At 43.1% G+C, this 25,473-nt stretch overlaps 2 protein-coding genes across 2 annotated transcripts in view; one reads left to right on the top strand and one right to left on the bottom strand.

The window, feature by feature from the left end:
• The window catches only part of RAB22A (RAB22A, member RAS oncogene family), a 49,390-nt gene extending 34,546 nt beyond the window's left edge, over positions 1–14,844 (bottom strand). Inside the window, exons 1-2 of the mRNA XM_080814747.1 lie at positions 14,557–14,844; positions 13,499–13,578 (exon numbers count right to left, since the gene is read on the bottom strand). Coding sequence (XP_080670873.1) covers positions 13,499–13,578; positions 14,557–14,592 — 116 coding nt within the window. The 5' untranslated portion in view covers positions 14,593–14,844. The remainder of the gene's footprint in view (positions 1–13,498; positions 13,579–14,556) is intronic.
• Positions 14,591–25,473, top strand: part of LOC308349897 (serine/threonine-protein phosphatase 4 regulatory subunit 1-like) — a gene marked incomplete at its 5' end in the record, with an annotated part of 81,573 nt that continues 70,690 nt past the window's right edge. The window contains 4 exon segments of the mRNA XM_080814748.1: positions 14,591–14,845; positions 14,847–14,931; positions 14,934–15,035; positions 15,195–15,239. Of these exon segments, the coding sequence (XP_080670874.1) occupies positions 14,591–14,845; positions 14,847–14,931; positions 14,934–15,035; positions 15,195–15,239 (487 nt within the window).

A 25,473-nucleotide genomic window follows, 5' to 3' on the forward strand; every position in this document is an offset into this window, starting at 1 on the left:
TCTAAAATCTCTGCAACCTGCCTTCTGCAGTGTCCAGTACACAGGAAGAAATGCTACACAGGCCAAGAAATGAGACCCAAGGTCAAGAGAAAAAGAGTAAAGAGCAACAGACCCTGAGCAGATCCAGATGTTGGCATCAGCAGACACATAGTTTAAAGAAGCTACTACAAATATAAATATGACTTAAAGGAAAAGAGTCATATTGAGTGAACAGATGGGAAATCGAAGCATGTAAAATATAAAGAAGGAATCACATGAAATTCTAGAAGGAAGGATAGCATCTGAGTGGAAAAAAATATACTAGATGTACTTAAGAGACAGAAGAAAGGAGCAACTGAACTTAAAGACAGATGAGACGGGGGAAAGGATAGAAATGCCCTCTGCCCAGAAACCCCAGGACTCGGCCATCTGTTAGACCGAACAACTTTCCATCTGTAAACTGGAATCCCACCGGCAGAGTGCAAGAACGGGGGAGATGAAACATAGGTCCCAGAAAATCAGATTTTTGATCCAAGAAACTCTAGTCCATTGAACCTAGAGTATATTATGCACCTACTATTAGAGTAAACTGAAAATGAAAAACTGCAGATTTTTTTTTAAGATTTTATTTATTTATTTTAGAGAGAGAGAGAAAGAGAGAGAGAGAGAAGGAGGGAGGAAGGAAGAGGGAGCACGTGCAAGTGGAAGGAGGAGCAGAGGTGGAGGGAGAAGGGGGGGGGGAATAATCTCAGGCAGACTCCCTGCTGAGCACAGAGCCTGATGGGGGGCTTGATCTCATGACTCCAAGATCATGACTCCAGCGGGAACCGAGAGCTGGACGCCTAACTGACTGCACCATCCAGGTGCCTCAAAAGATAGCAGATCTTAAAAGCAGCCAAATAAAAAGATGCATCATATTTTGGGTAGAAAAACCTGTACATGAAATCCCCAGGACTTACAGCTGGGAGTCTGTACCTTCTGACCACCTTTACCCATCTTGACAAGGCAATGAGCAGCACGGTATTACAGTCACTAACACTCTCCTGCGTATCGGAAGGTTGCTCAGCAAGTAACTTAAAAGTTCGCATCTCAAGAAAAAAAGCTTTTGTAGCTATGTGTGGTAATAGGTGTTAACTAAACCTATTGCGGTGATCATTTCACGATACGCACAAATATCGAATCATTATGGTATACGATGACAACAATCAGCCCAGAAATCTGTTCTCTAGCAAAAACAGTCTTCAGATGTGAGAATGCAGTACAGACATGACACTTTCTGACAAACAAAAACTGTGGGAATTGTCACCAGTAGCTCGGAACACATGAAATACTACAAAAGTTCTTTAGGCCAAAGGGAAATGAATGACATCCAGTGAAAACTCACTTCTACAAGAGGGAATGAAGAGCCATGGGAACAGTACTATGTGTGTGAAATAAAAAGAAATTATTTTTGCTCTTCCTCCTTGTTTTCCTGTGGTGAATAACTCCTTAATCTCAAAGTTGCTACTCGGTGGGCCATTCAGGTGGAGAGGCAGAATGGCCCAGAGGGAGGTATCGAAGGCTGGCCAAAGTGAGGCTCCCATGTTTAGGGAGAGTAAGGTGGCCTGGGCTCTCAGAGCCAGTGGAAGGTGAAGATGGCACCAACAATACAATGTTACCAAGTTTTACATCAAATAGCCAGTTGTCTTGTAATAACATCAGGGAAAAAAGCCAGTTGTTTTGTAATGCTTTCTTGTAATGCAGTATAATAACCACCATTAAAAAAATTTTTTTTAAACAGCCTCCAATTTAGAGAAAACTTCTAAGCACAGAATTAATTTATCCTGAACCATGGGACAATAAGCTGCCTCATTAGCTCTGAAGGTTAGTGGACATTTCCTAACAGCCAGAACACGCTCCTACATGAGCAGAACAAGACCATAAAAATCATGAAATTAACACTGACACGTTACTACCATTTATTTCTCAGAACCCATCTGAGTTTCGCCAGTTGTTCCAGTGATAGGCTTTTTGGTAAAACATTCAGTTCAAAATCACATGCTGTATTTAGTTGTCATGACTCTTTAGTCTCCGTTAATCCGGATCAGTTTCTTAGTCTTTCCTCGACTTTTTCGACTTTTGAAGATGGCCAGCCTGCTGTGTTGTAAAATGGTATTCTCAGTTTCAGTTTCTCTGATGTTGACTCATGAATGGATCCATCAAGGATGACTGCACTTGTGAAGTTCACTTAGCGCGTCTGTGGTGGCTACGAGATCTGCGAACTTTCTTCTTCCGATGTGCCTCTCTTCAGGAGTGCTGCTGTACTCTGCACGGTGTGCGTCTGGGATGGGTGTCTCAGTTACCCCCCTACTCAACAAAAGCCATGGTGGCTGCTCCCAAATAGACCACAGAAGACACCGCAGACTCCTCCCTGCTCTCGCTCTCGGACCGCCTGCCCTGCAAGTTGGCTGCCCTGTGAGGACCGAGACGCTCACGTGGTAAAGGTTGGAGGAATTGGGGCCTCCAGCCAGCAGCCTTGTGAGTGAACCATCCTGGAAGCAGATCCTTCAGCCCCAGCCAAGCCTCCACTTGACAGCGTCCCCAACTGACATCCTGACTCCCAATACCATGAGAGCCAGAGCGAGAACCATCATCAGCTAAGCCACTCAGGTTCCTGGTCACAGAAAGACTAGATAATGTTTGTTGCTGCCAGAGGCTAAGCACTGGGATGATTTCTTACTTAATAATATATAACTAATACAATTATCCATCATATTAATAGAAAAAAAGGAGAAAACCAGGTTATTACCTAAATATGCAGAATGGGGCACCTGGGTGTTGTAGTTGGTTGAGTGTCTGACTCATGGTTTTGGCTCAGATCATAATCTCAGGGTCGTGAGATCGAGCACTGTGTTGGGCTCTGTGCTAACCTTGGAGTCTGCTTGAGCTTCTCTCTCCCTCTGGCCCTGAAACCACCCCCCACCCATGCTCTTTCTCTAAAATAAATAAAATCTTAAAAAAAAAAAGATGTAGAAAAAAGTTAAGGTAAAACTCAAGACCTATTCTTTTTTTTTTTTTTTTTTAAGATTTTATTTATTTGAGAGAGAGAGAGACAGCAAGAGAGGGAATACAGCAGGGGGAGTGGGAGAGAAAAAAGCAGGCTCCCTGCTGAGCAAGGAGACCCATGCACGGCTTGATCGATCCCAGGACTCTGGGTCACGACTTGAGCTGAAGGCGGACGCTTAACGACTGAGCCACCCAGGCATCCCTCAAGACCCATTCTTAATAAAAACATTCAGCAAACTGTAAATAGAAGGAAACTTCCTCATCTTAATAATTGACAACCTACAACTAATACCAAACTTAACAGTATGATGTTGAATGACTCTCCGATAAGATTGTGAAAAGGTAAGGGTGTTGGTCACTACTTTATTCAATACGGTACTGGAAATCCTAGCCTGTTCAGCAAGGTATGGAAAAAAGCTGAAAGGAGAGGATGCACACTGTCTTTACTTTCAGACAACATAATGATGTACATAGAAAATCCCAAGGAATCTACAAGACAACTCCAAGAATAAATGAATTTAAATAGGATTACAGTGTGTAAGGTCGATACACAAAAATCAGCAGTACTTCCATAGACAGGTACCACACAGTTGTAAACAAAATGAAAAAATACAATTCCATTAACACTAGTTTAAAAAGCATTAATATTAAAAAATTTTGACAAAAATACTTTTAAGACTCCCCCACCTAAACCCATGAAACAATGAAGAGAGCTGCTAATGGAAGCAGAAACCATTCTAGTGCACACCCCAGAAGACTCAAAATTACATTTTTTTTTCAATGTTATAATTTTTGACTAAGGTGCCAAGGCTTTTCAATGCAGAAAAGAAAGTCTTTTCAACAAATGATGTTGGGACAACTGCATAATCACATGGGAACATACTGCATCTTACCTCTGCCTCACAATACAAATTAATTTGAGACAGATTGAAGAACTAAGTGTAAAGCTAAAACTATGAAGAAAACATAGAAGAATGTCACGAGACTTTGCGACAGGGAGAGCTTTCTCAGAGAGGACCCAAAAAGCATGAATCAGAAAAGACAAAATTGACGGCATGGACTTCAATAAAATTAAAACTTCTTTTTGTCAGAAGACATCATTAAGGAAATGAAAAGGCAAACCACAGAATGGAAGAAAATATACGGGGTAAATATATCTGACAAAAGAGCTGTATTTGTTGTATGGCGGTATATAAAGAATCCCCACAAATCGTTTAAAAAATAAGACAAAGTCCAGATGAAAATGGACAAAAGACTTGAAGAGGGACTTCATGAAAGGTATGAGTGTAAAAAAGAATACTCAAAGGTTCTTAACATTATCAGTCATCTGGGAAATACAGACTAAAAGCACAATGAGGTACCAGTTTGTACCCAGTAGAACAAGTAAAGTTAAAAGACAAATACTGGTGAGAATGTGGAGCAACTGGAATTCTACCCATCCCAGCAGGAGGGTGAGATGATACGACTCTGGACAGCTGTCTGGAAACTTCTGAAATTATACGTCCACTTATCCTACAAATTAGAAATTCTAAACCTAGTTATTTACCCAAAAGGAAATGAAGACCTATGTCCATACAAAGACTTATAAAAGAAAGTTCACAGTACCTATATTCACAATAGCCAAAACCTGAAAATGACCTGGATGTCCATAATCAGAAGAGATAAATTGTGATCTACTCACACAAGAGAACATTATTCACCAATTAAAAAACTGGGGTGGGTGGGGGGACGACTATAGTACATGCAACAACATGGCTGAAACTCCAAAACATTGTTTTACGGAGAAGAAACTAGATAGCATTTATGTCATTTATGTGAAATTCAAGAACAGGCCAAGTAAGCTATAGTGAATGAGATCAACATGGTGATTGCTTATGGGGAGTGGGACTCATTGGAAGAACTTTCTGAGGTGATGGAAATTTCTGGATTTTAATTAGGGTGTTGGGTTATATGTAGCATACTTCAATAGAATCAAATCATAGGCTGCTTATAAGAGCCCCACTCTGAATATAAAAGAATATAAAGATACAGAAGGGTTGAAAAACAAAAGGATGAGAAAATACACACCATGCAAATACCAACCGAAGGAAATAATGCTGTTATATTGATAACAGACAAATCAGATTTCAAGGCAAAATGTACCCTAGAACTTAAAAGAGTACATTTCAGGATGCTAGAAAGTTTGCATCATCATAAGATATAAAATTCTAAATTTGTAGGCACTTCATGGAGCTGCAGCATTGATAAAATGAAGCCGAACGCAAAGGGTAAACAAATACATAGCCATGGCAGGGATTCTAGCCCACTTCTCTCAGTAACTGATGGGTTCAGGCAGATGAAAACTAAGAAGGAACAGGAAGAATGAACAACGTGATCAATAAACTTGACGGAACTCCATTCATAGAACAGGTGCAGAGTATACAAAAACTTTTCAGACACATACTGAATATTTACCAAAATTGACATATGCTGTGCCACACAGTAAACTGTACCATGTTTTAAAGGATTTAAATCATGCAAAATATGCTCTGTCACCTCAATATAATTGTGTCAGCAATCAGTAACAGAGTTAACTGGGAGCCTCCTTGTACTTGAAAACTGAGAAACACACATCTCAATGACAGCTGGGTCAAGGATGTTATCTTAATAGGAAGTGGAAAATATTCTGAAATGAATGATAATGAAATTATGACATACAAAAATTTGTTGGAATCAGCAAGAGCCATGGTTAAGGTTTTAAAAATATAAGGAATACAAGTGAAAATAATAGAGACTGGAAATCAGTGATATAATCATCTATCTTAAGAAAGAACAGCACATTGAACAGGACAGAAACAATCAAGATAGGAGCAGAAATTAATGAATTGGAAAGTAGACATACTGTAGAGCTGATTAAAGGCAAAACTAATGTCAGAAATGCAAAAGGGGTATCAGTTTAGAATCTTTTCTTTACACCAATTGGAAAACGCATATGAAAGAGTCAAAAACCTTAAAAAAAAACCCCCACAAAAGCCTACAATCTATCAAAATCAGTATTAGAAGAAATAGAAAATCTGTAAATGAATAATCTTATAACTATGAAAAGAAATGGACTCCTAAGCTCCATCCCACAAGGACAATGCGAAGCTCAGATAGCATCACTGATGACTTTTACTAATCACTTAAGAAATAAGAGCAATTTTATACAAACTTTTGCACTGAAGAGTTTCCCAACTCATTTACAAGGGAAGCAAAACTTGACACCAAACTTGCATATACATTACAAAAGGGATTATTACATGACAATCTTACTTATAAACAGACACAAAAATCCTAGAAACCAGCAAACTAAAAACAGTGATTACCAAAAGAATACGTCACAATGGAAGTGGGTTTATTCCATGAAAATTCAACAGTGTAATATACCATATTAACAGCATAAAAGAGAATAATTGTATGACTAACTGAGTAGATGTAGAAAAATCTTTTGATAAATCCTACCCTTATTCATGTAAGAAAAAAAAAAATCCCAGCAAATGATGAAAAGAAGGACACCCTGTAATGTGATAAGGGATATGTTCAAAAAACCTACAGTAAACATTTAATTTAATGGTATGACAGTGAAAGCTTTCCCACTAAGATTAGAGTAAGATAAGAATACCCAGTGCCACATTTCTATTCAATACTGTAAAGGAGCTCCTACTCGATTCAATAAGAAAAGAAATAGTTTAGGATGAAAAATAAATACATTTCAAAACAATACCACGCAGTATTTTAATAGCATAAAATTGCTTTGAAACATCAAACCCCTTAGTATAAATCGAAGGAAAAATGTGTAAATCCACTATAAAGAGAAGTAGAAAAAAATACTGAGAGAAAATAAAGAAGCTTGTCTAATAAACGGAAGCATAATCAAAGGTCATATATTAGAAAATTCAATATCATAAAGATGACATTTCTTTCCAAACCAATCTATAAATTCAGTGGAATGCCAATCAAAATCAGTAGAAATTGGTGTGTTGGTGTATGTGAAAATGGACAAGATGATTTTTAAAGTTTATATGGAAATGTAAGCCAAGACATTCTTAACAGCACAGAAGACACATCATTGGACATTAAGACTTATTACAAAGATACAGAAGTAAAGAAACTGTGATACTGGCACAAGGACCCAGAAAAAAAGACCAATAGTCTCTTTAAAGGATCAATGGCTAAAGCCAAAAAAAAGTGTATTATGAATCTTATAAGATGCAGGAGTAAAACATGACATTAATAGCACAAAGGACGAGAGGGAAAATGAAACTATGCTCTCATAAGGTTCTTATACCATATGTGAAATTGTGTATTATTTGAAAGTAGACTGAAAAAGAAGTATACTGTAAATCCTAGTGCAACCACTACAATAATAAAACAAAGAAATGGAGCTAACAAGCCAACAGTGAAGACGAAATGGAATCATTAACATGGGCCAAATACGAAAATATAGCAAGATGGTAGATTTAAGCCAAACCATATTGATACTTGTAATAAATAAAAATGGTTTAAATCAGTATCATGTAACATAGCTTTCTGCGAGGAGGACTGAAAGATAGCTACTGTGACTGAGGAACTGAATTTTTAATTTTAACTTAAATTCGAATAGCCACATGTGGCTTTGGCAACTGTGCTGGACAGTAAAGGTCTCCACACTCCAATTTAAAAGCAGGGACTGTCAGATTAAATGTAAAAGCAGGACCCATAATGCTGTCTACAAGAAACCTCCTTCAAATACATAGATACAAATAGGTTAAATGGAAATGGACGGGAAAAGATATGCAAACACTAATCAACAGAGAGCTGAAGAGCCTGTATTAACATGAGACAAAGTAGAATTTCAGAATCAGGGCTGTTACCAGGGAAAAAAGCATTTCGTGATGGTGAGGGGGTCAGGTTATCAAGAAAAATAACAATGCTACATGTAGAAACACTCAATAATAAGAGCTTCAAGATACACGAACAAAAATTGATCAAACTACAAAAGAGAAATAGACAAATTCTCAATTAGGGTGATTTCAAACATTCCTGTCACTGCAAATGAGAGGGGAAAAATCAGTAAAGGTACAGAAGACACGAACAGTGCTAATAACCAAACTGACTAATTTAACATTTATAGAACACGTTCTTTTCTCATATACATGGGACATTCATGAAGACCATATTCGAGGCCACGAAACAAATGTCAAATGTAAAAGGTCTGAAATAATAGTGAGTATATTTTCTGACCAGAATAGATTTAAAGTAGAAATCAATAATCAAAAAATTTCTGGAAAATCCCTGAATAATTGGAGGTTAGAGAATATTTTTCAACAACCAACAGGTCAAACAAGTCACAAGGGAAATAAATACTCTGAACTAAATGAAAATGAAAATATGCTGTATTAAAATCTTGTGGGATTTACTTAAACCAGTACTTAACAGGGAAATTTATAGTTCTAAATGCTTATATAAGGAAAAAAAAAGGCCCTAAAAATCACTATTCTAAACTTCCAGGTTAATAAGTTTAAAAGAAAGAACAAATTAAGCCAAAAAAACCAAATGAGGGCAGAAGAAAACAAAGATAAAAGTAAAAAACAATGAAACAGAAAATAGAAAAATATTAATGAAATAAACTGGTCCTTTGAGAAGATCATTAAAATTAATAAACGTATGTAGCTGGACATATCCTAAAGATATTAAAAGGATAATTAAAAATTTAATGAATTTTCTGCCAATAAATTAAAAAAAATAGATACGATAGACAATTTCATCGAAAGACACTACCTGCCAAAGCTTACTTGGGAATATGTCTGTATCTATTTAAGAAATTGAATCTGTAGTTAAAATTTTTCTGACAAAGAAAACTCCTTGCTCAGATGGCTTCATTTGTGAATCATACCAAACCTCTAAGAAGTAATACCAATTCCACATAAACTCTTCCAAAAAGATGAGAAAACACTTCCCGACTTATTTTATAAAGCCCTGATACCAAAACTAGAGAAAGATGTTACAAAAAACTACAATTATCCACTTCACGGAGGCAAATATCCTTAGCAAAATTTTAATAAATCAAACCCAATAATGTATGAAATAATGCATAATAACCAAGTGAAATTTATCCTAGGAGCACATTTAATATTTTAGTATAAATTGCTGTAACTCACTCTTTCAAGATTAAAAAGAAAAATCTTAAGAACAGTTCACAAGACGTAAAAACAAAACCAAAATGAAAACCACCTTACAGAATTCAACATGATTCTTGTTGAAAGATCTCACTGACTTAGAGATAGAAGAGAATATTCTCAACCTGATAGTGGGCACCTAGAAAAATCCTCGGTAAAAGACCTAATCCTTCCCACTCAAAGACAGGGAATAAAGTAAGGACATCTGCTCCTACCATTTCACAACAAAGTACTGGAGGTCCCAGCTAATATAACCAGGCAAGTAAAAGAAGTAAAAGACATATACATTGGAAAGGAAGATGTAAAACTCTTTATTACATAGGACATGATCGTACACCTAAGGAAATCCCAAGGAATCTATGAGAAAGGTGCCTGAACTAACTGAATTTAGAAAGTCACAAGGCCAATACGTAAAAATCAAATTTATTCCATACATTAGCAACAATTAAAAGTTAAAATGAAAAAATTCCATCTATGAATCATAAAGTAACATGAAATACTTTGGGATAAATTTAACAAAGTATGTGAAAAGCCTGCACAGGGACAACCGAAAAACTTTGTTGACAGAAATCAGAACTAAATTAGTACAGAAGTATACCATGTTTATGGATAAGATGCAATATTGCCAATTCTCCCCAAATTAATCAATAGATTTGCTACGTTCCTGATCAAAATTTCAGTTGTCTTTTTTTCAGAAATGGGACATTGTGATTCTAAGATTTAAATAAATACAAAGGACTGAGAAAAGCCAAACAGATTTGAAAAATATACATACAATGGGAGGCTACATATTGCCTGATTTTAAACTTTCTATAAATCTACAAGAATCAGGACTGTTTATCGTACCAGCACAAGGAGACACAAACAGATCAATGGAACGGAAATAAACCCACAATACTTATCAGTTTATTTTTGACAAGGGCATCAAGGTAATTAAATAAATGCAGAATTAACAAATGTTGCTATAATGACTAGACTGACACATGGAAAAAATGATCCCTGAATTCCCTCTCACGGTAAACTAAAGCTAGTAGAAATAGGTCATAAAGTAAAATTTAAAACATAAAGCTATTAAAATTCTAAAAGAAAGCACAGGAGAAATCTGTGATTTTGGATGTATAGGACACAAAAAACATGAACTACAAAAAAACTGATAAATTGAACTTTATCAAAATTAAACATCTTTGCTCTTCGAAAAATACTGTAATGGAAAGTTTTTCAAGAGTGGAAGTTAACTAGTTGGTGGTGGTGAGGGCAGTGAGTAGCACAGCAGACAGCAGGAACTATGAGGCAGTAGAAAAGGATTATGTTGGAGGGGTGACCAGGAGGCTGGTGAATCAACAGGGGCCAGGTCCTGGAGGTCAGGGGAGGCTCCAACATCATTTACCACAGGGTGAGTTGGGACAAAACTCTTGTCTTCTCTAGTTCTCTTCCTCCGTTACTGTCCCCTCCTGCTGCCAGCCTCCCCCACCCCCCACAAAGCTCATCTTGCATATCCTCCTCAGCTGTGCTCTGCTCGCCATGTTTCCCATCAGTGCTCTCATCCCCTCCTACAACTCAGCTTCACCTGCGCAATGTAGTCTCAAGTAAACTTCTCCAGCCTTTCTCCTTAGGGCCAGGCCCTTATTTCCAATCTACGATTTGGACCTTGTCCCCTGCAGAACTTGGTGTCCATTCCTTCTCCTGTCCTAAGTTCGCCACTCCTCCCATATTCATGGTCTTCCCTAATGGCCAACTACGTCACACTGGGCAGGGTGGAGCGAAGCATGGGCCCTAAGAGTCATCTGGCCTGGACTTAAATTGGAGCTTTCTTTGGACAATGGAAATTTAGTCATTCTGTCCCTCCAGCCTCCCTCTGCACATCTGCCCTCCCTCCATCTTTGGGACATGGAAATTAAAACCAGAATGAGGTACTACCATGCACCTTCCAACATAGCTAAAATTATAGACTGTATAATCCACTCATCTTTCAATATTTAAATGTCACGGCTTCTAAGTGCTTTACACTTCCACTGTCTCCCTTAGGCATCAGCCATTCCTTTAGGCCTCGGCCTGGAGCCTGCTACATGTTCTTAGAGCACTCATGCTTCTTTGCAGCACAGAAAAAGGCCAAGTAAATAATTTCCGGTACATTAGTTTTAGAATGTTTTTCTTTCCTCATTGTAGGTAAGGTCCATGAGGGCAGGAACCAAGTTTATCTAAGTTAGGGGTTGGCCAACTTTTTCTGAAAAGGGCCAAATAGAATGTATTTTCAGCTTTCTGGGCCATAGGGCCTTCATCACAACTATTCAACTCTGCCATTGTAGGTGGAGAGCAGTGGAGACAGTATGTGAATAAACGAGTGTGACTATGATTTTATGAAGTTTTATTTATTAAAACAGGAGGTGGGCCAAAGGTCCAGAGTTTGCTGACCCGTGGTCTAAATCACCAGCACCCAGTCTAGTATCTGACATACAGAAGGCACTCAAAGGATAGAGAAAGAAGATAAAGCCCTTGGTTTTGGTAATGAGATGGAAACTGGTACACAGGGAGGGTGGTCTCAGCGGAATGGTGGGGCTGGAACGGAGGCAACAGTGGGTTGAGGAAGGAGTGACTGCTCTTCCAAGAGTGCCACCACTGGCACGGCTGGCATGGGGAATGGTACTGTCTTAGCAGAGCAGGGAGAAGAGGAGCAAGTCTGCAGGCTGTGACAAGAAGGCAGGGCAGGGGGAGAGGAGGAGAACTGCTGAGGAGGGTCCTTCAAAGCTCAGGCGTGAGAGGATGTGGTCACAGAGGAACATACCCGCTGAGGCTGAGAAAAAAGAAACAAGGAAAAGTGGAAGGAAACTGGGGAAAGCCTCATCTTCCTCTTTCCTGTGAACTGTGAGCCAAGACCACCTGGTGAAGAGGGCGGGACTCCAGGTGAGGGACTGCAGCATCTGTCAGATTGGGAGGGCTGGCAACAGGTTTGTGGACACCCCGGATATGGCTGTGGGCTGTCACCGTCACTGCTGCTGGAGCCATACCCCTCCCTCTCTGGCTGTCTCTCGGGGAGCACTTTTAACCAAGGTGGTGTTTTCGTCTTTCTGAGCTGTTGGCAGCTCTGACCTGGTGTGAAAGGTGTCATTCACTGAGTCACCAGCACTACTTGCTGTCCCTTCCTGTCACTTCTCTTTCCCAGGCAGGTGGCAGTAGGCAGGGCCTGAGGCACATGAGGTCATGTATTAACAATGTGCACATACCCAGTTCTTTCTTGAAGGCTATCAAAAGGCATTTCAATTTCAGAAAGTTAGTGGTGGTTTCATCCCCATGCTTTTGAGTGTGTATGTTGTAAACTACTGGGCAGAACTGGATTTTTCTTTCAACAGAAGAAACCGTTTGATGGGGGGTGCGCAGTAACAATAGCACAGCAGCTATTTAATTTTCCAAGCCTAACACAGTACTGAAACCTATAAAACACAACTTCTCACAGAGCAAGTGCTAATATTACAATATTTAAATACCCTGAAAAACTTTCTCATAGTCAAAAACCTATAACCAATTTCATTTATCCCAAGAACCAGACACCCGGAAAAAGTGTCAACTTCAACATTAATGTATTAATTCATTATTACTACTCGTGCAGGAACGTATGAGAAGGGTTCAGACACTACCTAGCAGTGGTGATGGGCTCCACAGCCCTGTCCTGGGCGTCCACATCTCCATTTGCCGGCCCTCCCAGTGTGACAGATACCTCCTACTTTTCAGGAGAAACGAAAACCATCTAACTTTTAGCTGAATGCCTGAAAGAAGAGTATCAGGACTTGTTCTCTTCTGCTTTATTTCAAGGTGTCATTGCTGTTCATATTTATAGACTGTAATATGCTCTACTAAGTAAAACCTTCTTTCATATTTTGAGGTTTCCCCCTCACACATCAAAAAATAACTTTCCTAAGACACAACCAATCCTCACTGCACGCTTTCAAGTTATTCCAGAGATGATGGAAACCACCATCTGTGAATGCACTGGAATGTAAAATGGCGACGCCTCCCCACTCCCATGACAAACCTTTTTTTTTAAACATTAAAAAAAAATATTTTATTTATTTATTTGACGGAGAGAGGGAGGTCACAAGTAGGCAGAGAGGCAGGGGGAAGCAGGCCCCCTGCTGAGCAGAGAGCCCTACATGGGGCTCGATCCCAGGACCCTGGGCTCATGACCTGAGCGGAAGGCAGAGGCTTAACCCACAGAGCCACACAGGCGCCCCCATAACAAACCTTTTAATCTGGAAGGACTTCCAATACATCTTTAGATATACGTTCAATAAACAATCTCTTACCCTATGGTTGGGTTGATGTTTGGATCAAAACTGTCTTCCACAAACCGCCACACGATACTCGATTTACCTACACCTGTATCCTGAAAAAGAAGGAGACGGGTGAATACAAATTAAGTTTACCTGGATGCAGACAAAGAAAACTACTTTGGGCCTGAAACTCAGGATTTTAGAAAAATCATCTCCTATGCTAATTTTTAGAAGTTAAGGGACCCAAAGAAGGTTTTCATAAACATTCGGTGGGAGTAATTAGATTTCATAATGTACTACAGGACGGGGGTTTTGCAGTTTTTAAGAACATGAACCCTTTGAAAAACCCAAAGTTTCTGCTTAGTGTGAAAAGTGACACACTGGCTTTTTAATATGTGTAAGTAAACTATGAACTCTTGAATTATTTCTGAGTAATCCCTGATAAATCACGACCCCGCCCTATTTGGGCACAGGGAAGACTAGTTATTGGAATCTTTCTCAGTCTTTAAAGAAGCAACTCAGGCAAAAGAGCACCAACTTGAGAAGGCATGATCTGAAGAAGCAAAGTTGCCCTGACAAGACAGGAAGCAGCGGCTTCCAACTACTTTTGGGGGCTTCCTGATTTGAACATCCCCCCAAGAAAGTTAACTCTACGAGAAGTACCACGGGTATCCCACAAGTTCAAAACTCCAAACAAATGAGAAAGGAGACAAACTCTGCTTGTGAAACCTTAAGACCTGCCATTGGTTTTACTTCGGAAGACCTGGCCAACTTCTAGCCAGGACCTTAGGAGGAAACTAGGAACTCCCTCAACCTAGATGCAATGGCGAAGCAGGGAAGGCGCTTTACGCTCTGGGGGCGGGAAGAGTCCCTGGACACCAGCAAGGGGCGGGGGAAGGGTCCCTCCTAGCAGCAAGACCCTCAGGAGAGGGCGGAAAGGTGGGCAGGACGGCCCGGGGGCCGGAGGGAGGGTCCCAGGTCAGGTCCCGCACCAAGGCTGGGGGAAGGGGCGCAGAGGACTTGGGCACGCTTGGGTCCCCGGCCTACCCGGCCCCCCGCGGCCCCCCCGCGGCCGACCCACCGCCACTCACCCCCAGCAGGCACACTTTGAGCTCCCTCAGCGCCATGGCCCGGGAGCCAGGGGCGCGGGCCCGCCGCCGCCCTAAGTTGAGGGAGAGGCCGGGCCCAGCTCGAGCATCCCCCGGCGCCGCCGCCGCACGGCTCAGCCCCGGCCGCGGAGCGCGCAGAGGCGGCGGCCGTCCGCTCGCCAGCCCTCGGCCCGGCCCGTCCGCTGCCAGCTGCGCGGGGCCCGCCTCAGCAGCCGGAACGGTGCCTCGGCCTCTCGGGCGCCGATACCGCCGCCATCTTGGGACGCCGGCCGGGTCACCTGACCTCCCCGCCCACCTCGGCAGCCACCTTCGCCGCGAAGGCGGGGCCCGGCCGGCGCCGCGAGGGTGGCGGGGAGGGGCCGGCCCAGGGGGCGGGGCTAGGAGCCTGAGGTCCCGCCTCACACCCACCGGCCCCGCCCTCCCGCGCGGACCCCGCCTCCTGGCCCATCCCAAGATGGCGGGTGAGTGGGGTTGGCTCCCTGGGCGCAGAGGCGGACCCTTCCCCCCCCCGCCCCGGGCCGAGACCACTCCTCAAGGCCCGGGGACCCCCGACCGCCCCTGAGCCCGCCTGCCGCGGTCCTGTCCTTGCGTGTAACTCTTGTGTGTTTCTTGGTTTTCAGAAATCCCTCTGTACTTTGTGGACTTGCATGATGACTTAGACGATTGTAAGTAACAGTTGGGGCGCCCTTGCCCCTCCCTGGGAAGCTCTCACAGAATTCGGGGTGCAGGGGACGCCCGGGGGGAGCTACAGGCCAGGCCCTCCTTGCTGGGACAGAAGAGCGGGGCCCCCAACTGCCTGGATGCACTTGTGGCAGTCCCTCCTCACTGGGCGGGGCGGGCCAAGGACCGGGAGCCCTCCCCTCCTGGGGGCGGATTTTGGTCGTTGTTAGGAAACTTCTGACTTCCGGTCACTTTCTTTCTCTTCCTCCTCCTGCTCCCGCGGTGGCCGGGGAGGGGTAGGAGGGCTCATCCCGAGTTGTGGTGATTCAGGGCGGGAAGAGGCACGGCCCCCGCGGGGTTGGGGGGACTTGGACCTGGGGTCTCCACTTTTTCCATGGGACTTTTCAGAGTGAGGGGAGTTTTGGAGTTTGGGAGGTACGGCCCTCCTTGTGGACTCCTCACGTGTTCTGGCCACAAGCCCAGCTCTATCTCTCATCCCAAGGAACCCTTTGGGGCCGGCATTCCTTGGGTGGTTCTCCTTCACTTGTCCCTTCCAGCCTTCTCCTTTTCTTTGGGTTCACTTTAAGGACTGCTGGCTCGGGGAGGTGTCATCCTGTAAGTGCAAATTTGCATTTGTGGTAAATGAAGCATTTCCTTTCCATTCGTTTCTTGAGCACCTACTTGTTCTGGGCCAGGTCACGCACAGCGCCCTAGACCTACAAAGACGAACCAGAAACAGGGGCAGCTTTCTAGAGGTTCACGGTCGGGCAGAGAGCAGACTTGTTCACAGAAGATGACCAAACCCTGGGATGGTTGCTTGTGAAGGAGGCCTGTACAACCATCAGAACAGCTACCTTGATGAAGGCTCGCTCTCCTCTTTCCTTCCCCGTCTGCAGGTTCCTCATCATAAGAGCTGATGTTTATCGAAAACTTGCCGTGGGTCAGGCACAGTTTTAAACTCTTTGTAGACACTGTCTGCTTTAGAAGGAAGCAACATTATTAAAGTAGGATGGCACTTGAAGGGGTAGTAAAGCCAGTGGTTAGGAGCCAGGTGGCCAGAAGGTCAAGGAGGTCCTGTGTGGCTCTTTACTGGCCGTGTGATCTTGGATCAGTCACTGTACCACTTTGAGCCTTGGTGGCCTTATCTGCAAAATGGGCACAATAGTGTTCCACCTCAAAGGTTTTAGTGAAGGTTAAGTGAATGAAAGGTTTAGTGTGAGGCCCTCTGTATGTAAACACTCGGTAAACATTAGCTGCCATTGCTGTTGTTATCAGTGTGATCATTATTCATATTTATGTAACCCTGTTGAGCCAGGTCCTGTATGACCCTGGGTTTACAGAGATAAGTGTTTCAGCCAATGGACATCCTTGAATGGAAGCAATGTAGCATTTCCATTTGTAAACATCAGTGAACTTCTATGCATAGATTTGATATTTGGCCTGGTGGGAAAGGCAGATTGCTGGCTGTTTTAATTATTTAACACATTACCCCAAAACTTAGTGGCTTAAACCATTTTATTATTTTTATATTTTATTATTATTATTTATTTTTTATTTATTATTATATCATTATATAATATAATTAATATTTATTATTATTTTAATTATTATAATAAATTTTATTATTATTATTTTTTATTTTTTAAAGATGTTATTCATTTATTTAGAGAGAGAGAGAGGATGAGTGGGAAGAGGGGCAGAGGGAAAGGAAGAGAGAGAATCTCAAGCCGACTGGCAGAGAGCATGGCGTCGGAGGAGGGCTCGATCTCACGACTCTGAGATCATGACCCGAGCCAAAATCAAGAGTCGGACGCTTAACCGACTGAGCCACTGAGGTGCCCCCAAACGAACAGCATTTTATTGCTAACAATTCTGTGGGTTGCCTGGGTGATAGAGAAGCTTCATGTGTTCGCATTTGAACTCTGGGAAGGTGAGAAGGTCCAAGATGGCTTCATGCACAGGAGATCTGATGGGACTGTTGGCCAGGACCTCAGTTCTTTCCACATACCTTTTCTACTTGGCTTGGTTCGGCTTCTCAAACTGTCATGGCAATTGGACCTTTTTCCTGGTGGCTAGCTTTCTTCAGTCTTTTTTGTATGTATGTACTAAAAGAAAGTAAGAGATTCTATAGGTAAAAATAATTGATTTTACTTTGGCCTTATTTGAACAAGTATTGGGTATTTGATACCCAAGTATTGGGTATCTTCTCATAATAGAGAAGGCATTAAATAATCTGTAGCAGATGGCTGAAGACTTGCCCCAACAAGGAAGGAGACCACCATTATGGTTGGGACTATACCCATGCCTTGGGATTGCATCTTTGGGAGTCTTGTGGGGCTTCCTGTTTGAGCAGGGGTGGGAGCTACGAGGTGCTGTACTTTACAATGTAATACAAATAATGACTTTATAATATAATTGATTTAATAGCTATAGGAGGAGGGGCTGCCCCCCCCCCCAGACTTCCTGGGTCCCACCTTTACTCCTTACTGTGGTGGCATTTGGGAGGCATTATTATGCCATGATTGACAGCAAGAACCCTGAGGTCCTGTGACCCACTTCCTGCCTTTAGCTGTATCTTATTAGACAAGCAGATCCATCCCCCACTCATTCTGTTCAGTTTCTTTGTCTGGAAATAAGAATAAGAGATGCCTCATAAAACTGATAGGATTAGATGAGACAGTACACATACAACATTTTAGCTTAGTGCCTGGCATAAAGAATCTTAGAGTCAATTGAGTTTATTATTATTATTTTCATCATCATTACTAGTATGGGCTTTCATGTAGGATTTTCTGATTCAGTGTTTATGACTGCTCTGTGAGGTAGGTGAGATTATTCCTATTTTACAAATGATAAAACTGAGAATCAGAGAGGTTCAGTAACTTACCTAGTGTGGCTCAGAAATTATCGAACCAGCAGTCACACTCTTCCTTTTGACTCTTGTTTTCTTGTCTGCCACCCAGATCAGCCTCACCAATATTCTTAACCTAATGGTGGGGGCACGGATGTCAGTTTGGGTGATTTTAGGTCTGTCATCTTCTGTGGGTGTTTTGTGTAAGTGATGTGATAACTGCTTCATTTAGGCTGTTAAGTCGCTTTGGGCAGGGACACAGGTCATCCTTTTTATAACCCAATGTCCTGTTTGAGCTAGGTGTTTAATTAATGTTGTTACTCGTAACAATAATGGATTACAAGGCTTGTCTGATTTACTTTGTGATTCTTGATTAAATTTGGCTGACTTAAAAAAAACGCCTTAATGAATGTATGCCTTGTTTTTTTTTAAACCATTCAGAGTCTTCAGGCCATCGCAGCACAGAAAAGATTTAATTTTCGAGAATTAGATTGCTAAATTCCTTCTCTTGAGAGCAGAAAGCGTGTGGGGTAGCCTGGCGTATTGGTCCCTGTGGTGGATTGCGCTGGAAAGTAGAGCTGTGTGAATCTGTGCTTATGGGGCCTATGCGTTTGCTTATATGCGGCCCGAAGAGATGCTGCCCTTGGTGAGGTTTGCTTGGCCAGTTAACATCTAAGCATATGCCAGTGGTAGTTGAAAACAAGAATGAGGGTGATCTATCGTGGATGCGAAGACACCTAAATGACCGATCACCAAATACTATGTGGTCATACTTGGGCTCTTAGCTGAACAAACCAGCTTTAATAAGACGTGATGGAAACAGTGGGGGAAATTGAGCTTGGCCTGGGTAGTAGATGTTAAGTTAAATGTTAAGAATTCTTAGGAACTAAAAAAAAAAAAAGAATTCTTAGGCACTTTGTCAGATGTGACAGTGGTAACACAGCTTTGTTCAAAGGGGAGGGGCCTCATCTAACAGGAACAAACAAGCATTTATGGGTGAAGTGATTTGGCGAGTGAGATCTGCTTTCACATTTTGCAACGAACAATAAACAAGCACAAAGTTGGGAAGAAGGATGAATGGGGGAAAAAGGCAGAATATTGAGACTTATTGAAGCTGGCTGTTGGGGACATGGGGATTTACAATACCGTTCTCTCTATTTTTGCATGTACTTGGAAATTTCCGTAATACAGAGTGTTTGAAAAAGGAGGTAAAAGTTTCTTATGTGATCCAACATCTGTACAAAGAGTTGGAGAGCTGGATCCCACTTCCGAAGTCCCTGCAGCATTACTGGAGGGTGCATCTAGCTTCCGAAGACAGACAGCTAGAATATGTTAGCATTTAGGGAATAAATCGTTTTCGAATGTTTCGTTTTTAAGAGGTATCTATGAAAGAAGTTGGAAGAGAGCATGCTTCTATTGATAAGAAAGCCTAGCTGCCAGCCAGTGATATCTGAACTTCCGTAGAAAATAGGATTAGCTGGGGTGGAGGAATACAGACTCTTCGCACCTTGAGCTGGAAGGGGCAGGGTATACAGTTAAGCTGGAATGAAAGACACCCTCCCGAGCAGAAAGCGTTCCATTTCACCTGCCTGCTTTGTTCCAAGTTTCTAAAAATGTTCTGTTCATGGACCACAGCCAGGCTGTGTGCCCCCAAAGTGGAGAAGCTATATTAATTTGAGCCCATAACCAAACCATTGAACTTTTTCTCTGAACTATAAGATAAACTTGAGTCAAAGATTGTCAATTAAGAACAACAACAACAGTCTCTCTCCCCCCTTAAGTGAACTAGCTTGAATAGGAACAGGAGCTTGAGTATGCTAATACTTGGGAAATGGAAAAAAAATCCCGATATCGCATTATTCTCTAAATCAGAGAAGGGCACATTCTTTTTTTTTTTTTTTTCCCCTATGAAGGATCAGATAATAAATATTTTAGGCTTCATGGGCTGGAAGGGCTGATGCAGCCAGTCAAGTCTGCTGTTGTAGCCTGGAAGCACCCACAGACGTACATAAATGAATGGGTATGGCTGTTTTCTAATAAAACTTTATTTACAAGCATAGGCAGTAGGCTGAATTTGGTCCACGGGCCATAGTTAGCCAACCCCTGTTCTAAATCAAACTTGACTTCATTCTGTCAGAGCCTCTAAGTTTGTCTATTAGCTGAGCCAACCTTATAGGCCATCTTTCCCACCGGGTTCAGTTTGAAGGCCTGAGCTTTTTACTAGCATCACCTCTGTTTTGTTAAGTAACCCTTGACATATTGGTCAAAGTTTGTGTCTCATTTATCCTGTAGTATGTTGGGGATGAAAACATGTACTTCTGTCCTCCCAGCAGGGTGAGGTGGCAAGGAATGAAAGAGTCAGAGTGGTGGACGCAGAAGCAACTTTGCTTCCCTTCTCCGATCATTATAATGTATTTTACTTTTGTTGCTCTGTATTTTCCATTTCCTGTGAGACAAAACAGATGAACATCAGAGATTCCCTGAAATTGTCTCTGTTTAAAAAGAGGGTTTTAAATGGCTTTCTACATCACAAATTAAGATCTTTTTATTTTATTTTTATTTTTAATTAATTAATTATCTTAGGTAGGCTCCACGCCCAATGTGGGGCTTGAACTCATGACCCTGAGATTGAGCTGCCTGCTCTATTGACTGAGCCAGCCAGGCGCCCGACAAATAAATAAGATATTTATTTATCTACTTATGATTTTTTAAAGATTTTATTTATTTGAGAGAGAGAGAGACCACACACAACCGGGCTGGGGCAGAGGGAGAGGGAGAAGCGGATTGCCCACTGAGCAGGGAGCCTGATGTGGGGCTCGATCCCAGGACCCCGACCTGAGCTGAAGGTAGTCACTTAACTGGCTGAGCCACCCAGGTGCCCCAAAGTAAGATCTTTTAAACAGAAAATTTGCAACAAAACCTAGGTAATAAAAGAAAGTGGTTTTGACACTCAATACACTTAATTTGAACCCTGATGGGAAAAAAGTAAGATTAGGGCAAGTGGTTGCTTTCCATGTTTGGAAAGTCATTCATCCGGTAACAGGTGTCTCTCCAGTCCCTTCCAGAGGCTGGCCTGCAGGAGGTGCTGAGGACAGGCGGCTGAAGAAGCCCCGGGCTCCACCCCAGAATGCTCCTGCCTGGTGGGGAGGCGCATGCTAGAGGTGGTGCAGAAGGCAGCCCACTCAGGGCTCCGGCGGGCAGAGCGGCACGTGGCTACCAGGGTTAGGAGGGGAGGTGGCCTTTGAGTTGGGTCAGGCCAAGGAAGGCGGGGGGCGTGCCAGGGAGAGGGCCCACGTGTGCAAAAGTGGTTATGTGATGAGAAGGTTGGGGACTTGGGAGCCAGGGGTGTGCAGGGCCAAGGAGTGGAAGAGACCGTGCAGGTAGATGGGGGGCCCACCCGTGAAGAGTAAGCACCTGTCTTCCCATCACAGGGTTTAGACTTCCCCCGAGAGGTGGGAGGGAGTCCCTCGATGTCTTGCTGGGACTTAGGTTTTAGGTAACCCAGGCAGTGGTACAAGAACTGCCATTTAGTTAGGGATGATACTGTGCCAAGCTCTGCTGTGAGCGCTTCTAGTATTTAACTACAAATACCTTATGCAGCAGGTATTTTTAACTTTATTCGTTGCCAGGCAAGGCTCCCAAGGGGCACAGAAAGTCTAAGGAACTTGCCCCGAACAACGCAGCTTGTGAAAGTCAAGCCAGGGAGTCTGGCTGCAGAATTTGTACTTCGCCACTGTGCCTTGGCGGACTTGGCATTCATTTCCTCCATGAGTAACAAATTATTCAGGACCTACTAAGTCCCAGGCACTACACTGGGCCTTATGGACGCAGAGGGGAATGAAACAAATCTGATTTCGACTCTCACGGAGCTGTCAGTCCAGTGGCAGAGACGGCCATTAAGAAGCCAACACAAATGAGTGAGCTAAGTTCAGGAGTGGTGGGTGTGGTGCGGGATGTGTGACCGGTGAGTGTGATCAGAAGGGCCAGGCAGGGCTGTTGGCGGGATGGAGTTGCTGTTCTGCCCTGTGGCCAGAGAAGGCTTCTCTGGAGCTCTGAGGAGCGCTCTGAGGTTTGGCAAGATAGAGATGTTCCTCCAGAGGCTGCAGAAAGCCTCTGGGCCCAGCAGACAGTAAGGGGCACAGGCTCTGAGGCTGGAGGGGCTCGTGGTTGTCCAGGACCCGTGCGTCGGGAGCAGTGAGCGCTGGACACAGAAGTTAGAGCAGTGGGGGGTGGGGACCGGCTACCATGTGGCCTTCAGCCCCTCACAGGATAAGGGGTTTGCCTTTTGTTCAGGGAGCCCATGGGGTACCACTGCAGGATTCTAATCAGGGGAGTACTGGAGCTGAGTTACATTGTAAAGGGCCGACTGTGGAGAAACAAGCCAGGGATAGAAAAAGTGTTGTGTGCCAGGGACCCAGGCAAGGGCAGTGGGATCGCAGTGGAGGAGGTGGGTGTCAGAGCAGCGAGTGGGGCCTAGAGCTAGTTCCGGCGGGGAAGAGTCTGCTCAGAGACAGACCCCGTGGCAGCCACTTCTGCTTCCCGCCACTCAGGCTAGGCCAGGTTCCTCTCTTCATCCTCCCCGAGCCCTGTGGCAGCATTTAAGCCAGGCGTGGCCAGAGGCCTGCTCTGGTCCATCAGACCCGGTCTTCCCCATCTTGGACCACCGGGGTCTAGCCTGCTGAGCGGCACGTCACAGACACGCAGAAGTGCGCACTGACTAAGCCAGGCAGTATGCGAGGAGGTCATGCTTTCCATCTGAGACAGTTGCTTTTGCGGCGTGTTTAGGAGATCCTGGGGGCACAGTCCAGGAGGCCTCCGAAAAGCCCCCTTGTAGGGCTCTGGAGCAGAGTTAGGACTGGAGGGAGTCATTAGTGGTGGATGAAAGCCGAAGCCAGGGGAATGGATAAGAGCAGCATGGGGGGTGTTGCCAGAGAAGAAGGTGAAGGCTGGAGCCCCCGGCAGCAGAAGCTTCTAGTAGTGAGGCCTGGAGAACAAACATCCCAGAGGTGAGAAGCCAGGGGACCCTTGAAGCCAAGGTTTTGTTTGGGGTGATTTTTCCTGCCACTTGCCACTGAAGGGTCGGGGAGAATGAGTCCTCAAGACAGGCCACGGGCTTTGGTAGTTGGGAGGTCTGCAGTGAGCTTGTGAGGGCTATTCCGCGGCCGCCGAGGAGCAGGAGCTGGACCAGGATTAGCTGGGAAGGCATTAGGAGTTACGTGGACTACAGTGTCACTCACAGTCCACGAGCTCAGGGCTTGTTTATTGAGTACCTCCTGTATTCCGGGCACTGGCTGGTAATTGGATACTTTTGGGAATGGTCACTTCATGCGAGCCCACAGCAGAGGAAAGCAGACCTTTTCAAGGAGAAGCAGCTGGAAGGATTGAGGTCAATTGCTTTTTCTTGGATAGAAGAGCCCAGAACACATTTGCATTATTTATATTTATCAACTCTGGAAACCTTAAAAAAAAAAAAAAGATTTGAATGGCTCAGTAATTCTCTTCATGGTTATATGTCCAACAAGATGTGAACATACTATTCTCGAAAAGGCATGGTCATAATAGCACCATTCTTTTTTGTTTGTTTGTTTCTATTTTTTATTTTTAAAAAAAAATATTTATTTATTTATTTGTCAGAGAGACAGAGAGAGCATGAGAGAGCACAGGCAGGGGGAGCGGCAGGCGGAGGGAACAGCAGACTCCCTGCTGAGCAAGGAGCCCAATGCGGGACTTGATCTCAGGACTCTGGCCTCATGACTGAGCCGAAGGCAGATGCTCAAGCAACTGAGCCCACCCAGGCACCCCTGTTTGTTTGTTTTTAATCTTTGAGCACCTTTTATGGTCTCAGAGCTTTGTTAACTTTATCCATAGATGAAAACTTCAGACATATTGAGTAGTTAGGGGGAAAAAATCAAGTAATAATTATGTATTGACTATTACCTGACATTGTATTATGGGCTCAGGGTATTCTCTTAGTACTTCTGTAGTTAATCTTTTTTGTCTCCAAATGCTATCTATATCTATATCAACATAGATATAGATACATGTATATACACATATGTATATACATATATATCACATATATATCACGTGTATATGTATTTATCTTTATTATATTTGCTATTTATTTTTAATTTTTTAATTGAAGTATAATTAACATACAGTGTTATATTAGTTTTAGTTGTATGATACAACGATTCAACAATTCTATACATTACTCACTGCTTTTCATGATAATTGTATTCTTAATCCCCTTTATCTGTTTCACCCATCAAATGATAGTACTATTCTTTGTAGTTGAAAACTGGAGCCTAACCACATGTCCATTGTGAGTACAATGGATTATGAATTGTGGTTCCATTCACACAATGGAAAACTGTGCAGCTGTAATGGTGAATGATTTGCAAGTCTACCCAATAATGTGGATGAACTTCACAAATGTAATGATGAGTGAAAGATGCCAGACACAAAAGGGTACATACTGAGTGATTCTGTTTATATGAGATAGAAGAACAAACAAAGCTGGTGTCATCCAGGCTGTTTGAAGGTCACCCTTGGGGTAGGATAGTGAGCAGAAGGGATCTTGAAGGGCTTTTGGACATGCTGGTAAAATTCTCTTTATTGAGCCGAATGCTGGCTACAACAGTGTGTTCAGTTTGTGAAAATCTGTCAGGTGGGACAATTGTTATCTATACACTTTTCTGAACAGTGTTATGCTTTGATTTTCTGAAAGGTACTGATTTTTTTTTTTTTTTTAAGATTTTATTTATTTATTTGACAGGCAAAGATCACAAGTAGGCAGAGAGGCAGGCAGAGAGAGAGGAAGGGAAGCAGGCTCCCTGCCGAGCAGAGAGCCCGATGCGGGACTCGATCCCAGGACCCCGAGATCATGACCTGAGCCGAAGGCAGTGGCTTAACCCACTGAGCCACCCAGGTGCCCTGAAAGGTACTGATTTTTTAAAAATCAAGTTACAGAGGAGAACATAACCATGGACTGAGGGAAGGGAGTTAGTGAAAAGGGAAAGATGACATACTGACTTTATTTTTTAAAGCTTTTAATTAATTAATTTAAGTAACCTCTGCACCCAACCTGGGGCTGAAACTCCTGACTGCAAGATCGAGAGTCTCATGTTCTCCCGACTGAGTCAGCCAGGTGCCCCCTAAAGGGAAAGATGACAGCAGAAAGAGAGGGCAGAAGGCAGTGGGGGTTGGATTGTATGAGACTGGGTTGGAGCAGGATGCACCCATGGAAGAGTTTGCTGCTTTCCAGAAGGAGGAGGGAAGGGGGGCTTCAGACTCTTCAGACTCTTCAGACTCTTGGTTTCAGCTTCAGACTCTTGGTTTCAGCTCAGGTCATGACCTCAGTGTTGTGAGATCGAGTCCCGTGTCAG

The sequence above is a fragment of the Martes martes genome (genome assembly GCF_963455335.1).
Source record: "Martes martes genome assembly, chromosome: 9".
In the NCBI taxonomy this organism is placed as follows: Eukaryota; Metazoa; Chordata; class Mammalia; order Carnivora; family Mustelidae; genus Martes; species Martes martes.